This window comes from Phaethon aethereus (genome assembly GCF_964289735.1).
Source record: "Phaethon aethereus genome assembly, chromosome: 18".
NCBI classification, from domain to species: Eukaryota; Metazoa; Chordata; class Aves; order Phaethontiformes; family Phaethontidae; genus Phaethon; species Phaethon aethereus.
In genome coordinates, this window is record NC_138594.1 from 9,847,909 (window position 1) to 9,863,934 (window position 16,026).

At 36.6% G+C, this 16,026-nt stretch overlaps 1 protein-coding gene across 1 annotated transcript in view; it reads left to right on the forward strand.

The window, feature by feature from the left end:
- SUZ12 (SUZ12 polycomb repressive complex 2 subunit) overlaps positions 1–10,676 on the forward strand; it is a gene marked incomplete at its 5' end in the record, with an annotated part of 29,111 nt that extends 18,435 nt beyond the window's left edge. The window contains 8 exons of the mRNA XM_082008208.1: positions 452–557; positions 2,262–2,439; positions 7,080–7,171; positions 7,624–7,767; positions 8,409–8,566; positions 9,069–9,267; positions 9,812–9,891; positions 10,233–10,676. Of these exons, the coding sequence (XP_081864334.1) occupies positions 452–557; positions 2,262–2,439; positions 7,080–7,171; positions 7,624–7,767; positions 8,409–8,566; positions 9,069–9,267; positions 9,812–9,891; positions 10,233–10,578 (1,303 nt within the window). The 3' untranslated portion in view covers positions 10,579–10,676. The remainder of the gene's footprint in view (positions 1–451; positions 558–2,261; positions 2,440–7,079; positions 7,172–7,623; positions 7,768–8,408; positions 8,567–9,068; positions 9,268–9,811; positions 9,892–10,232) is intronic.
- Positions 10,677–16,026: the final 5,350 nt, after the last annotated feature.

The window sequence follows — 16,026 nt, forward strand, 5'->3', positions numbered from 1 at the left end:
AAGGTTACATCTGAAATGGCTCTGATACAAAGATAGGATTCTTTAGTTTTGGAGGCCTGATAAGAGGTCATATTGGTTTGCTAGAACAGGGTAGTTTATTAATAAAGCAGGAATAAATAAAAGAGGTGATTTGGAGGGGCCTTCATTCATTTTGGTTTCTGTGTCTTCACAGGAAGATTCCCATCATGTACTCATTTTCTATTAACAATAGCTTTCTTGCATCTCTTGGAATTGCTTGGATGTGGGGTTTTGTGTTAATGTTTGGCATTAGGCAGCTTTTTGTTGTGGATGGTGTTTACCTAAGATTCACACTTAGTTGCCAAATAAGTTTGGCTGAAAATCTGCCTTTAGTTTCATGGAGACTTAATTACTGTGAAATACAGGCTACATTTTAAAAAGCAAACAATAAAAATTAGCTGCTCTACTCGTAATACATGCTTTGTCTTGACAGGCGCTTGCAACTTCTGGATGGGGAATATGAAGTGGCCATGCAGGAAATGGAAGAGTGTCCCATTAGCAAGAAAAGAGCAACATGGGAAACAATACTTGATGGGAAGGTATGGATTGTTTTAGTAGCTGAAAGACCTGTCTTCACTTTTAAATGGTCTGGATTAAGGTGGAACACAATTCAAAGTGCAGTCACTGGTTGTTCCTGATTAATTGAAAAATAGATTAAATTGAACAAGAAACAGTATTTCTCTTTCAGGATTGCATGGACACAAGTTTTAATTTAGCACGTGGTTTAGGAAAGCTTTGGCTACACTAGATCGTTAATACAAGCAGATGTTAACTACTGTAGGTATGACAACTGTCTCAATGACTTCTGAATTTCTGTCTTATAGAATCAGGCAAACTAAATGTTTGTTACTGTAATAAATTCAAATTGGACAAATCAAGAGGAACAAACTGTAGAAGTAGAATATTTTGGGGGAAGAAAGAGGAACCCAGAGCTTTCATAGGTGTGACCTTACATGCATGCTTTAAGAGAATGCTGATGAAATTTAGTGATGAAAGGAAGAGGGTGTGTCAGTGTAGGACAAAGTGTTGTGCAGAGAGAAATTGTTGACTGAGGTGAATCAACACTCGGTGATACAGTGAATGCAGGTGATTGTATGCACTTACATAGTCACATGCTCCTGTGTCCTGGGAGAGCATCAGTTGTAAGTGACTGAGGAGAAGAATATAAAAATTCTAGATGGTTGCAAACTAGTTGAGTCAAACGTGATTATATAGTTAGGAAAAAAGCAGAGATGATCCAAAGTGTATAGTAAAAATATAGTTATAAGCTCTGTTGTCCTGTTCAGCCTTTATTCTGGAATACTACTTCTGATTTTTTTAAATTGTTTTCCAGAAATTAAAACTGAAAAAGCTAGAAACAGCTTTTAGGAACATCACAGGAGGAGATCCTCTACATGTAAATGTATACACACACACACACACACACACACACACACACAAAACTTACTGTAACTTTATCAGACTGAGACAGGGACATGGTTGCTTTCCTTTGTGAGAATGTAAGAGAGGTTTTCCATGCTGGAGGCGCTACCCCAAAGAGAAGAGAAATGAGTCATGGCCAATGTATTTATTACACAGGTCTGATATGCACATTGTCATTGGTTTTCTGTCTTTGCAATAGCATTTCTGTAAACTAATGAGGCCTGAATATAATAAAGAGGTTTTAAGATGGAATTCTTTAATCTCATGGATAAATTTAGGGTATGATACTTGATAAGTGTTTGGACTTGACTCAGGTCTCTTCTATTTTTTTGTTACTATGATCTGGATAAGTGAGTGGAATATAAGAACATATCCAGAGGAGATTACAATGGCATCACTACAGCAGTCAGTGGTGCATTTTTTAAAGCTTGTGTATTAATATACAATACTGGACTGCAGGATTAGGAGTAGGTGTGAGCAGAAAGAGAAGTACACTGGCAGCAGGCTGGTGGGTAAGTGCTGTTCCCTTTCTAGTCAGGGCCTATGCTGTTTACCATTTAGTGCTTCACAAATATCAGTATGTGTGCCACAGTATGTGCATGAAGTGGTTGCTCAGTAATGTGCAGGAAACTTTATAGTCATCTTTTTCAGCTTTTTTTTTAGTATGTATAAATGTGTATGCTTATGTTGAAAACAGAAGGACTTCAGATGCTTAGAAAATCACATCTGCCCCCATTCTGTGAATATTTTGTCATGATTGTTTTTATACATTGGAAGAAGCTAATTCTGCTGTTTTATTTTTATTCCCCTCCACCCCCCAGAGACTGCCTCCATTTGAAACATTTTCTCAGGGACCTACACTTCAGTTTACTCTTCGTTGGACAGGAGACACCAATGATAAGTCTACAGCTCCTATAGCTAAACCTCTTGCAACACGAAATTCTGAAAGCCTCCCTCAAGAAAACAAGCCCAATTCTGTTAAACCTACTCAGACTATAGGTAAGCAAACTTAAGCAAAACAATCATCTGCTTAGCACTTCTGTGCTTCAAGGTTCCTGCCTCCCTGGTGCAAGTGCTTCAGGTACTCTTAAACATGAAAAAGAAAAAATGAATGGGTTTTGTTGTATCCCATACTTTGTATGTTTTTTTTAAGGTGAGTTTAAAAGCTAAAAATCAAGTGGAGTATTTGAAGTCCAGACAATATTGAAGTGATTATATACAGTGCTTATAAATCCTGGTGTGAAATAAATCAGGGGGCAAATCTGTGAATGGGACTTCTAGGATTGTCTGTTTTGCTGTACTTATTTTAATTACTGTTCTATAAGTATTTTAATTTATACTATTAATAAGTTCCTTTTTTATGCCTTGTAGTGGAAATAGTTTTTAAATTTTTAAATTAAATGTATCAGGTGATACATGTACCTCTTGCAAAACGCAGCTACTACTGTGAAATGTGACAGAAACTTTCTAAAATATTATACATTGTATAGAACATTTGTGGTGCAAAGGTTCTTTCAGAATGCTTATGAACAGGCACTAATCTCCCTGATACATAGTTCGATGTCTAGGCATGGTCCCATGATGGAAGCGCAGTACGTATTTTTTTATTATTTGGCTGCATTTTCTGCATATTCACACAAGTTAACAAAGACTTCTGCTTGGGCCTAAAGTTTTTTCTGCTTTTATTCATTTTGGGCAGTCTAACGTTTGTCTAGAGAGAATGCAGGTTTATAGTTAGTACTGATTAAAAAAATTATGTGTAGGTAATAAAAAACCAGCAAGTCTGCAAACTACTACTACAGTGTAAGGTAAGTCTGTATTTGTTTATATGTAAATTAATCTGTATGTATTATTGACCTAGTTTCTCCCTAGTCATTCATTAATGTTTAGACCATTGTAATTTAAAACTAAATGCTTTTTAAGTCCAGAATTTTTCAATTATCTGAAATGCAGAAGGAAACAAAACTGGTTACATGTTAGTTCCTGTACCTTCTTTCCAGAAGTTTATGCGTTGTCAAACTTCGTAATCAGTTTTTGAACTGTTGTATTGTAAGTTTAAATATATATCACATTAAAAGCAGTAGTAGATAGACTATGTAAAATTGGATTGTTTAACCTTGCTTGATGGAAACATTTTTTTAGTAGTATACAATTATTTTGGTTTTACTTCCTTTGCTTGGTTTGTATTTAGTGTAGTAAGGCTACAGTGTCATTCAAAATTTAATGTAATTACCATTGTAATCTGATCCACCATTATGGAGATTACATAATGTCAAAAACATTAATGCAGTCTGCTAATATTTACTGCAAATCTACAGTTACAGCTTTTTGTTACCTTAATATATCCCATTATATATTTAAACATGTTAGTTCAAGAGCTATTTGAAATGTCTAGAAACTGCTTATTCTGCTGTTACTAAAAAGCTTGTCTTGTGAAGCTGCTGAATATAAAACTATATTTATCCTACACTTACATAGGTGATTTTAAGCACTATTTCAGAAAAACTTTGTAAAATGTCCTAGGTGTATGTTAAAAAACAGGTATGTGTTCCAGATCAATTTCTTTATGGAAAGTCTTCCAGGAATATTTCCCTTTACATAAGGTTAGCTAATCAGTATCGGTGCTGGGTCTTACCTTGAAAATTTCAATGGATTTATAAGGTTTGACCCTTAAAAATTTTCAAAGAATCTGTGATAGCACGCTTCTAATTAATGCATGATGTAAAAACATTAACAGAAACATACTTGCTGTGGGATGTTTTGCGAAAGACTGTAGTATTAAGGTAGGTGTTTAGATATGAAAAACACCCCCAGGATTTTTTCTCCAAGAGTTGTTTAGATGTTCTTGCAAAATACTGGGATAGGTGCTGGGGTGGGGGTAACTGAATTGTATACTGCAGTCCAGTTAACTGAACACTTCACAAGGTGAAGCTACAGGAAGTAGCATGTTATTTGATTATAATTACATCAAGGCATTAAGCTTAATGTATTTATATTTTTAAATAGAAATTTGTTATTAACTTAGTCCAGTTGCTTAATTGCAATTTTGTTAGTATGTTTCTAAAAACATGTTTCTTCCTTGCTGTCTCCGAGCTTAGCTCAGAAAAGCTACTACTGAACTACTTTTTGAGACTAGATAGAAAAGGCACCTTTGACGGACCATTGTGTCGTTGTCTTTTTTTTAATAGCGGTTTCCTGTCTCAGGGTCATATTTAATCTGAAACTCCCCTTTGATTCCTGCATGGCAGTGGGAGCTGGCCTAGATACTATCTTTCTTTTGTCTCACTCACAGTTGTTCATAACTTTGGCTTGGAATATTGTGTTGGAAGGTAGAGGCCCAGGGACAGCTGGAAAACTTAAATTGTATAGAAGGCAACGGGCTGTTCCTGTTGTTTAAACACTGATGAACATACCTAGACTCTTGGCTGCGACCCTATTCACTTCAGGGTGATCAGTTTTCCCAAGCTTATAACTAGATTGGGACTGTGTGATTAAGGAAACTTCTAGGTCCCAATTCTATAATACTACTATAATATTACTTCTGTAAGTAATTATCTGGAGTGCAGTGGTTCCGTCCCCAGGCTTAATCTTTGGGGTATGTAGCCAGGCACTGTGAGGAGTTGCCTTGCTTAGAGTTTTGGAGTTCATCTGTGGTAGTGCATCAGAGAATTTGTGCAAAATGGTGTTTCAGTTTGGTTTTGTGTTGTAACTGTGAGGTTTTGGAGCTGTAGTAGTGATAGCTGGGAAATTATTATTATTGAAAAAAAAAATGCTTTTCTAAATGTGCTTTTTGTGGAGTTGGATAGCTCGTCTCTAGTAAGATTTTCTAAGAGTAGCAATTATTTTCATGGCTTTACAGCTTTAGTGTGTAGTAATGGAAAAGTTAGAGCAGGAAGAATTTTACCCCCACCTGTGCAGAAGCCACTGTCTAGAACGATCCCTAACATCCTCAGCCAACCTACAGACGTCTTTGGAAAGAGTACAAGAACATTTAAGTAAAACTGATTCCTCTCGTCTGAACTGAGTATTTTACCTGAGTTAGGGATTGCAGACAGGTAGGTTTCTTAAATCAGGATGAATGGCTGATACTTAAAGCACCCAAACATGAAGTAATTTCCAGTAGAGGAAAGGCAGCAGAAGCAGGGAAATACTTGAACTTTCACTGTAAAAGTTACTCTGTTTTCTCCTTACTTCCTCATACCAGGCCTCCTTGTATTTTAGAGTTTCTTGGAGACCTATATTGTAATTTGTTAGGCAGGTTTTATGCTCAGACTTGCAAAAGAAATGATGGTATGTTGACTAACCCTTAGAAGGTGTGTACTAGTTTACTACATAATAAATACAGAGGCAATAGGGATGTGGTAAGGCTGCATTGCTAATGTACTGATAGTACCCATTTTTTTTTCTTGCATCAGAGAAGCTAAGTATTCCAGTAAATTGGTAAACTTACAGCAAGAGCTACCTTCCAAAATAGTACAGCAGACTTAATACAGGAATATATTGTAGCGCTATGCACAGCATTGTAGGGTATTTATGTTGGTAATGCTGTTTTCAGTCTCTGAATACCAAGAAAGGAGGAGAGTGAAAATAGTAGGAAAATTCTATCAAGTTAGAGGTTCTGATAGTAAAAGAAAGAGATGCAGTGCATCTTTCCCAAGGATATATGAATTTGGTGTTGTCTTTTTACTTTGGCATGTTTCCCAAGGCACACCAGTGGAATAAGGACATCAAAGAGTTTCTAAATGTGGCGGCTTAAGCTTTGCTGTAATTACAGAGTGCTCAAAGTAACTGAGCCATGGAATTCTAATTTCTCTGATGTGGTGCAGGCTGAAGTGTCAGGCTTCCTCTCTTTTTCATACAGAAAGGATGAAATTTCCCTTGTTCTCCAAAATATTAAATATTAAATAAGTGCATCTTCTTTCCTTATGTCAGTAGAGCTGAGACTTGTTTGCCATCTTTTTCACCATTCAGAAGCAAGTAGGTGTCATTGTTTGGTTTCTCCTGGAGGTAGATTTGTAAACCTGCTATATGTGGGGTTTCCTGTTAACTGTATGGAATCAAATAATCTTACTGAGATTAAAATTATGGAAAAGGCTCAAAGGCAACTGAGCAGTGCCATTACACACACAAGCAGTAGGTGTTTGAGGGATAAGAGTTAAGGGTTAAAGTTTTACCTAAATATTTTGTGTGTTATTTGCATTTCATTCTGTTGTGTGACTTGGGAAACTTCTGAGATTGAACTTAAGCAATGTATTTGCAATGCAGCCATCCAAAAGCAGTGTTTCTTTTTTATTTCCCAGACATACCTTTTAGCTATACCTAACGAATTCTCTGTTTCTTTAAATGGAGTAAGAAAAATGTTGCTTTCTACCTGACCATTCTTAAGTTTTCTGAAGGGTTCTCCAAAACTGGAGGTATATCTGGTGCTTAGAAGGGGTGCGTTTGCTTGTAGATTTGTAAAGGAAGCTGAGCATCAAGACTTCCTTTTTGCCAATAGGAGCTACTTATGTCAAAGTACACTAGAGTAGCCTGTTGCCTTCAGCAGCAGTGTGCCCTTCTCAGAGGTTCCATACTTGGGTAGGAAACGTCTTTTTTTCCCCTTCACCAAAGAAATGTATATCTATAAATGTTTGTTTCAGCTGTGAAAGAATCCTTGCCAACAGACCTTCAAACAAGGAGAGAGAGAGATGTTTTGAATGAACCTCGTCAAAAGTTGCGAATATTTTACCAGGTATTGAAAATAAGCATTAGAGGGGAAAAAGAAGAATGTAAATATTGTATGGAATTTAAATATTTACTTCTGAGTTGGGTGGAATTTTCCGTTTACCTTTTTAGTGGATGCTTTTAAGTGTTCTCAGATTGACATACTAAGAGCCATTCCACATATTTCTTCTTAGAGGAAGTATTTTAGAAAACAAATCTTCCTGGGGGCATGTTTGACGTTCCAAAATACAAAGGACATCTCTTGTTAGACATCTGGAGGGGTACAGGTGGTCTCCCCCTGGGGAAAAAGTTCTTGAAATGTCAGTGTTTCAGTACACTGAGCTGATGTAGTGTTCCCAAGAACTTACTGTTACTGCAGAGGTTTCCTGAAATCATGTCCAACTTTGGTTTTGGGGTTTGGGAGGTTAATAAATGAAAAGCATTTGATGCTAATACTACCTATTCCTTTGTTTACCTCAGTTCCTTTACAACAACAACACAAGACAGCAGACTGAAGCCCGAGATGACTTGCATTGCCCATGGTGCACACTGAACTGTCGGAAACTGTATAGTTTACTCAAACATCTTAAACTTTGCCACAGCAGATTTATCTTTAATTATGTTGTGAGTAACTTTTTGTAGTTCAGCACTATGAAACACCATACAGTCTGTCACAGATGTTATATATGCAGTGATTCTCTTGCTAGCCTGTTAGGTTGTAGGACTGTATGTACAGGTTAAATGCAGCTTCCTTTGAACGTTATGTGAATGTTTGCATGTTACATGGGGGAAAAACCAGAATTGTGGGGGTTTTAGTATCTATATTTTGAATAACGCTGATCACTAGAGGATGAATTCTGACTATAGCTGCTGCTTTCACGTTAATGTATTATTTTTGTGTAACGTAGAAAAGCAATGTAATCTACATTAGGTTGGAAGTCTTTTGAAGCTTTAGGAAACTTAGAAATGTTCTAATTTCTAGAGTGCTTGTTAGCGATCTTTTGCTTAATTTTCCTTAATTTTATAATTAGTTTTATTCTGAGTGGCTTTATGTAAAACAGCAAAATGGTACAGAGCAAGGAAGCTTTAGGTATAATTTGTTTCTAGAGGTTAAAAATTGTGTGTTGTAGAAGGAAACTAGAGCTATGTCAGGTTATTGATAGAGTGATATTTAAGGTATCCAGAATTGAAAAGGTTACTTGTTAAAACCTCCTGATGTATTGCTGTTGCTGTTTGCTAAGTATATTTGCAATTATCTGTTTCAGTATCATCCAAAAGGTGCTAGGATAGACGTATCTATCAATGAGTGCTATGATGGCTCCTATGCAGGAAATCCCCAGGATATCCATCGTCAACCTGGATTTGCCTTCAGTCGCAATGGACCAGTCAAAAGAACTCCTATCACACACATACTTGTTTGCAGGTAGGGAGGTGGAAATCAAGGTCTGTCTGTATTTTGTGTAATATAGCATATGGACTGGATTTGTGAAACCTAGTGATCTGTAAATCTGTAGGTGCACACAAACAGTGTTAAATTTCACTATCATTGAAGTACAACATTTCACTATCATTGATGTATAGTGTTTTATGACTAAACAAAATGTTAGTGAAGGATGGCAACTTCACCTGCGATTTTTCTACATCTTTTCAGTTGAGGTATCTATTCATAATGACATAACTTTAACTGCTTTATCGTAAAACTTTTCTTCCCCAAAAGGTGGAGTGTGGGTTGGAGCAGGGTATTGGGGTTTTAATGGGGTTTATTTCATCGCTGGTGACTTCCACTTCCTGACCTGCCCGCCCCCCCCCCCAACTTTTGCACGCTGGCGCTTAAAAGAACAATTTGTATTAATCAATTACAGCTCTTAGTATTTGCGTGTTTGATATGATCCTTGAAAGCAGTTACTTTTTTTGCCTTCTGCTAGGCCAAAGCGTACGAAAGCAAGTATGTCAGAATTTCTTGAATCTGAAGATGGAGAAGTAGAACAGCAGCGAACATACAGCAGTGGGCACAATCGGCTGTATTTCCACAGTGACACGTGTTTACCTCTCCGTCCACAAGAAATGGAAGTAGACAGTGAGGATGAAAAGGATCCTGAATGGCTACGGGAGAAAACCATTACTGTAATTATTCCATTTATACAAAATTATTTTAAATGGATTGTGGTTTTTATAAGATGGTCTGCAGTTGTTGTAAGGAACAAATGGGCCATGTATTGTGAAAATGATACATTTACTTTAAGAGTAAGTAGAGAATTTTGTCATGCTGGGATACTAATGATAGAAATTCATGGAATCAAAGTTTGTATTTTCAAGTATGTCTTTAGTTGCAAAGCTGGATCAGTCCATATGGGTCCTCACAAGTTTTCATTGTTTGTGGCTGGTTTTTTTCTTTCAAAGAGGAGATGCTGGTAACACAGGAGTACACCATGGGGGTGTGTGTGTACATAATACAGAAGTAATTTATCATCACAAGTCTCTACATGATATGACTTTTTTCTGACCTTTTTGACTGCAGTGTCTGAATTTTCAGCAGTAGTTATTTCTGTGATGTATAGGTGGCATAAGTTGAATTTTAGGTGTGCTTTCACTACTTGTCAGCAGACATGCAGTTCTGATGTGTGTGTGTGTTTTTTCTGTCCTTTCTCCCAATCTTTTATCTCTTCAGCAAATTGAAGAATTTTCTGATGTTAACGAAGGAGAGAAAGAAGTTATGAAATTATGGAATCTTCATGTTATGAAGCACGGGTATGTTATTGTAAAGTTAGTTTTGATCAAATAAATTATGGTATAGATTGGGTTGACCATTTTGCATTGAAAGTCACTAAGCACTTAAAATTCAGCTAGCTCAGTTGTTCAGAAAAGGATCGTTAAAGGATAATTTGAATAAAAGCTTTTGACTGTTTAAGTTTTTAAGAAAATGTTTTTGTGCTTAGTCGCCCTAATGCTTTGAAAAGAAAAAACATTGCAGATGTTGAGACTATGTAATAGGTTTATCAATAGGTTTATCATAGGCTGCCATGTTGTAGGGTATCTTTTTGTTTTTGAAAATGTTCTACTTGCATAATGATGGCTTTCTAATTTGACAGGTTTATTGCTGACAATCAAATGAATCATGCCTGTATGCTGTTTGTTGAAAATTACGGACAAAAAATAATTAAGAAGAACTTGTGTCGAAACTTTATGCTACATCTGGTCAGCATGCATGACTTTAACCTCATCAGCATAATGTCAATAGACAAAGCTGTTGCCAGGCTCCGAGAGATGCAGCAGAAGTTAGAGAAAGGAGAATCAGTCTCCCCAACGGATGAGGAATCTTCTGAGGAACAAAGTGGGACAACAAATGGATATAGTGAAAATAATATGAGAGAGAGAATTTCAGAAATGGATAGCATCTCAGGTGTCACAAAACAGAGCAAGAAACAAAAGCTCTGAAGTCAAAAGTCAAATGCCATTCAACGGACAAGCATTGAAGTGACATTCTAGGGTGCATGAGCTCTATAAAGAATTACACACACAAATACAGAAATTCCAAACAGGCACTGCTGGATGGAAATAAATGATTTCAACAAGGATATTGTTTTAACAGGGTTTCTATTCAGTTAATTATGCAAGTACTACATGTATATCGGTTTTGGTGATGTAATGACAATATTCTAAGAGTTTGAGCATGAAGAGCAATATGAAAATCTTTTTGTAATTTTAGTAATTAGTGTCTTAAGAACTTTATGGAATTTGCATAATTTAAGTATATGTAAAACCGTTTTTATATTAACATTTTTGCATCTGTATCTGGCTGTTTTTCCTACCATGAAGTTGTGAAACATTGGGGAAAGGGGATTGGGATACAGTTTCTGCTTTTCTTATTTAGAAATTCTCCAGTTAGCTTTTTGTGAAAATAACGTCTCACTATTTAAAGTTTAACCTTGATCCTTGTATTTGAAATCATTTATCAATTGATCATAAATTACAAATTAATTTTTTTTACACTAAAATTCTCAAAGTTGGCAAACTTAGCACTTCCTTTGTCTTGTGCCTGTTTGGAAAGATCTTGGCTTTTCATGTTACAGACGCAGTGAAGTACCACCTTGGCTTTTTGAGGTTACCAGCAGTTTGGTTTTCGTGGATAATTCTGATGTATTGATCACCCAGTGTACCATTTTAAACTTGAACGTTAGCTCCTTTATATTTTTATTACACATTTACACAGCTACACAAACTATTTGATGTAAACCCTTTTTACTGGGGTTCCACGTCATAGTGTGCCATGCTAAAGCCGAGAGTCTATAGTCAGTATGTAGGCATTACGTCGATTAACTTCTTTGGAAGTTTATGCCTGCTGTTTTGCCTGAGTACAGACTGCAAGTCCAGGCCATAGGTTTAGCTTTGGCTTTCGAGATGCCACTCTTGAGGGAAAAATGCACTGTAAAATTGGACCAGAAAATGTGTTGCACTTCTTATGCAAGTATTCTGTGATGTATTGTATTCAATACAGATACTAAGATGCTGACTAAACTATATTTGAGCAGTTTTGCACTGCTGTTAACACATTTTATGCATACGTTTACAGATTTTTTCCAATGGAAAGTGGTTTCACTACTGGTACAGTATCAGCACCGAAGGGTTTATTCCAGCAAGCACTGTGGTTGAGTGACATCACCTCAATTTTTTATTATCCTTAAAATATTGCATTTTTCATATTCTTTATTTATAAAGGAACAATGCTGCTGTAAATACAGGTATTTTTAATTTTTTATTTCATTCCATCACCATGAAATGCAGTTCCCTATTTGTTTAAGGGGTATATAAGCTTTCTAATGGTGTCTTCAGAAATTTATAAATTGTAAATACTGATTTTGATGGTCCTTAAGATGTGTTTAACTGTGAGACTATTTAACTAATGGTGTGGATGTGATTTGTCATCCAGTATTAAGTTCTTAGTCACTGATTTTGTGTACAAAATAGGAAAGAGGGAAACTGCAGCTTTCATTACAAACTTCTTGAATTTGCCAGCTCTTCTGAGTTTCAGCAAACTCTAATTATGCCTCTGGATAGTACATCAAGCATTTCTCTCTGGCTTTAATTTGCTAAAGCTGTGCACATATGTAAAAAAATAGATTATTTTAGGGGAGATGTAGTTCTAGAATTATTGCTTATGTCATTTCTTAAGCAGTTATGCTCTTAATGCTTAAAAGAAGGCTAGCATTGTTTGCACAAAAAGTTGGTGATCCCCCCAAAAATAGTAATGAAATTACTTCTGTCCAGTAAACTTTGTATGTCATGTCAATTTATAATAAAAGCTGAAAAAATCCCTTTGTTTTCTATTTATAAAGATGCCTTTTCTATATGTACCTTTTGATAGATTTTGAAGATATCATGTAAGCTGGTTAAAAAGAATTTGAATGGTACAGTAGATGTAAAAACAAAACTCCAAACAGAAACAAAAAACCAAAACAAATTCAGTTGTTTAAATGAACCGTTGTTTTTACATTAAATGTTTTATTTGAAATGGGCTTTTGTATATAAAGTTCAGTAATATAAAATCTGCCATGATGGTTGTCCACTCATTTTGTGTGCATGCAGAAAGGCCACAAGCAGCACCTTGTATAAATTTTCTCTTCTGCATGTCTTTTAAAATTTGGGTACATGTTCTTCCTTTGCCAGATTGTTAAAAAGGTAGCTAAGCTTCTGTCCCATCTTTCTGTTATATTTAAGATGTCTCCATAAATTACCAGGGTTTTAGCCAGATTATAAAAACTTGTTCTCCTTCCTTGGGGGTGGAACTGAATGCCTGGGATGTATCTGTAAGTTGTATATTACTGTTTAGAACTGTAACTTTGAAAATGAAACATCACTTCTGATGTGTCAGTTATAAAAAATAAGGCTTGTGAGTTTTTTTACATGTGAATGGTTGATGTCTCAAACAGATTTTACGAGATACTAGATTTATTTGGAGCAAAGTTTAAAATGGTATCAGTTTACAGTCGTGCTTCCCTGGGACTGTAGACGATGGATACTCCAGGTATTACAGAACAAAACAAGTACGGAATTGGCACTGCGTGGCCAAACTGTTCAATAGTAGACACTGAAAACCTTTTTCCATGTTAAAAATAATTCAGATACTGAAATACAGGAGATGACAGCTAGATTCTGTAAACCTGACTTGAGGCTGCAGTTGTCCGGTATGCTTTTGTCTCTAAAAAGGGCAAGGTTCTTCTAGTATGTTCATGGCAGGCTTTTACGATGTTTTGTATTTGGTGATCATCTTAACACAACAGGTCTGTGAACCCCAAGTTGGAACATAACGTATGACTTGAATATTTAACTCAGTGCATTAAATACTATATTCAAAATTATTAGATGAGTTTAAGTTGTTAACCTTAAGTGCATGTTGTTTGGACCATGTCTGGAATGTCCTTGATTTGGGGGGGGGGGAGGTAAAGATTCACTGCCTGGAATGAAGCAGTTGCAAATAATTTGGACTGTCCTGACTGCTTCACCAAAACAAAACCCTCAAATCATACAACTCACCCCAAAACAGCAATTTGATTTTTACCTTCAAGAATGCAGGAGCCATTCTGTGAGGACAATTTTGATAATATTGTTCAAAGTTAAGTATTTCTTAATTCACAGAACAGTTCGGTGCCATCATCAACCACTGCTTGAATGAGGGTGTTCCTGTTGGACGAGATCCTGGTTACAAATCTGATACTGTGTGGTTCCACAACTGAGAAAACAAGAGCTTTGATGTAGGTAAGCCTTCCTTCCACGACTCTCGTATCTGCTGTTCTTAAGTTGCTTGATTTGAGACTGAAGAGGCACTCTTTGGGAGGAATACTCAGCATCTTATCGTGAAGAAAGTTCTCTATATGAATGGTGTATTTATCAGAGAAACCTATGAAGTCAGCAGCCTTCCTGGTTTCACAACTTATTTTTCCTTTAAAAGACACCAAAGAAATGTTAACAGGCTGAAGGTAAAGCAGGACTAAGGGAATAAAGTCAAGCTGTGTGCTAGTTCACTGTGGACTTTATTTGAAGGGGTTTAACTGCCTCTGCTTCTTGCTCAGTAATGGTGGCCAAAACCTACTATTAAGAGTTGCACCATTTAATGCACTGGTAAGGAGATGGGATCAGTAAAATGGAGATGAATTGGCTGTGATGGAATAAAGGGGAGAAGTTCTTAAAGATGGCTGCAGTGCTACAGACTACATTTTCTTATGTTCTTGTTAGAATGCAGTTTTATGCCCCAATAAATGATTTACTAGACCATACACAGTTGAGGGATAAAACTTTATTTAAAAAAAATTCAAATTTCACTCGACACATAACTCTTAGTTGAGGTAAGTGGATGTACTAGCTTAAGAAAACAACTTTCACGATTGGTTTTCATAAGCAGTTGCTACTCTGCTTGCAAGGCTCCAAGAATTACAGGTGAAAAACTGTAAAGGAAGTGTCAAGTTTTTCTATTTAGCTGAACTCTGGAAGAACAGAATTTCAACTTTCTTAATTCAAGCCTCTCCTGATTCTTTGCATACTTTGTTACTTTAGTACTCAGGTCTCTGGCCCTGAGCCTCTTCACCCCTCCCAGGTTTAAACGGTGCAGCTCTAAGAGGTGGCTAAACAGTACCTAATTTGCAATTTGGATAGCTAGGCTTATGCTAAGTTTAAAAAAAAAAAACCACAACACACCACCAAAAACTACCCTGACATTGGTGAGCTGCACTTGTTCAACATACAGCTAAAGACTGAAGTCAGAAAAACTATTTCTTCTCTTGCCCTTCTTGGCTCTCAAGAGGAGCTGGAGGGGCCTCTGCTGGCCCTTCACAATCATCTTAAGCTGCTCTGTATGTGTATTTGGAAACAACTGACACAGCATTACCATATGTGGAAGTACCTGAATGCTAGGCTTAAGCTTTATTTTCTAATATGCAAGTAGATGCCCTGCAGAAACTATAGACTGACTAGCCCCTCCAAACGCAGATGTGGTACCATGGGTACCTCAGAAGTGTAGATACTCACAATTTATTTTCCATATAGTAAAAGTACTGAGATACATTTAGTACCTGATGCCTGAAGTGTGTAAGTAAAATTACCAGCACTACTTAGCAAAGCAAGATGCAAGTCAGCTACTAGCTGGAGTGCCAGCCTGACCCTCTCTAAACAGGACTGATAGTGCTTGACCATCTACTGAACCTTCTTGCCTATAGGAAAAGAACCATACTTAACAAGTATTGAAAATACTCTTCACAGGATAATTCACTGAAAGTACGAGATAAGCTTGTATTCTTGCACCCAATAGTTAAGCTTGAAAAACTGAGAATACTGCAGGCTTTTTGTTGCTAACACTGGATAATCTTCCCTGCAGGTGTCCAGTCTTCCTCACTTCATGTCCTGCAGTAAATTCTAATCTAGCTCTGCCATGTGCAAGTTCTTTGCACCCATGTAAATCTACTCACAACTTTTTCTTGTAAATGGTATAAATATCAACTACCATTCTCCTCTTCTGAGAAGATTCATGTACCCTTATTACAGATCCTTGGGGGGAAAAAAGCAGGCACCATGACTAATCTTTTTGTACTGATTTTGTATTAATCCACTGTAAATTAGGCTTTTTAAGCTAGCGTAGAGGGCTCATGTAGCATGTTGACACTGAAGGAAAAAGGGCAGAATGATTGTCTAGGTTTTACAAAAATACTGCTATTCTAACATGCTAGAATATATTTTTTTTTATTTGAACCTGAGGTAAGAAGGTCCCTTTTAAGGCCCTCAGTTAAGGCCCTCATTGAGCATTACTTTAAAATATTCTTTAAATCCAGTAGTATTCCTTTTGACCAGGAATAGGCTGTACTTAAGCTTGCTCTAAATCTTAGTTGCTCCTTAGGG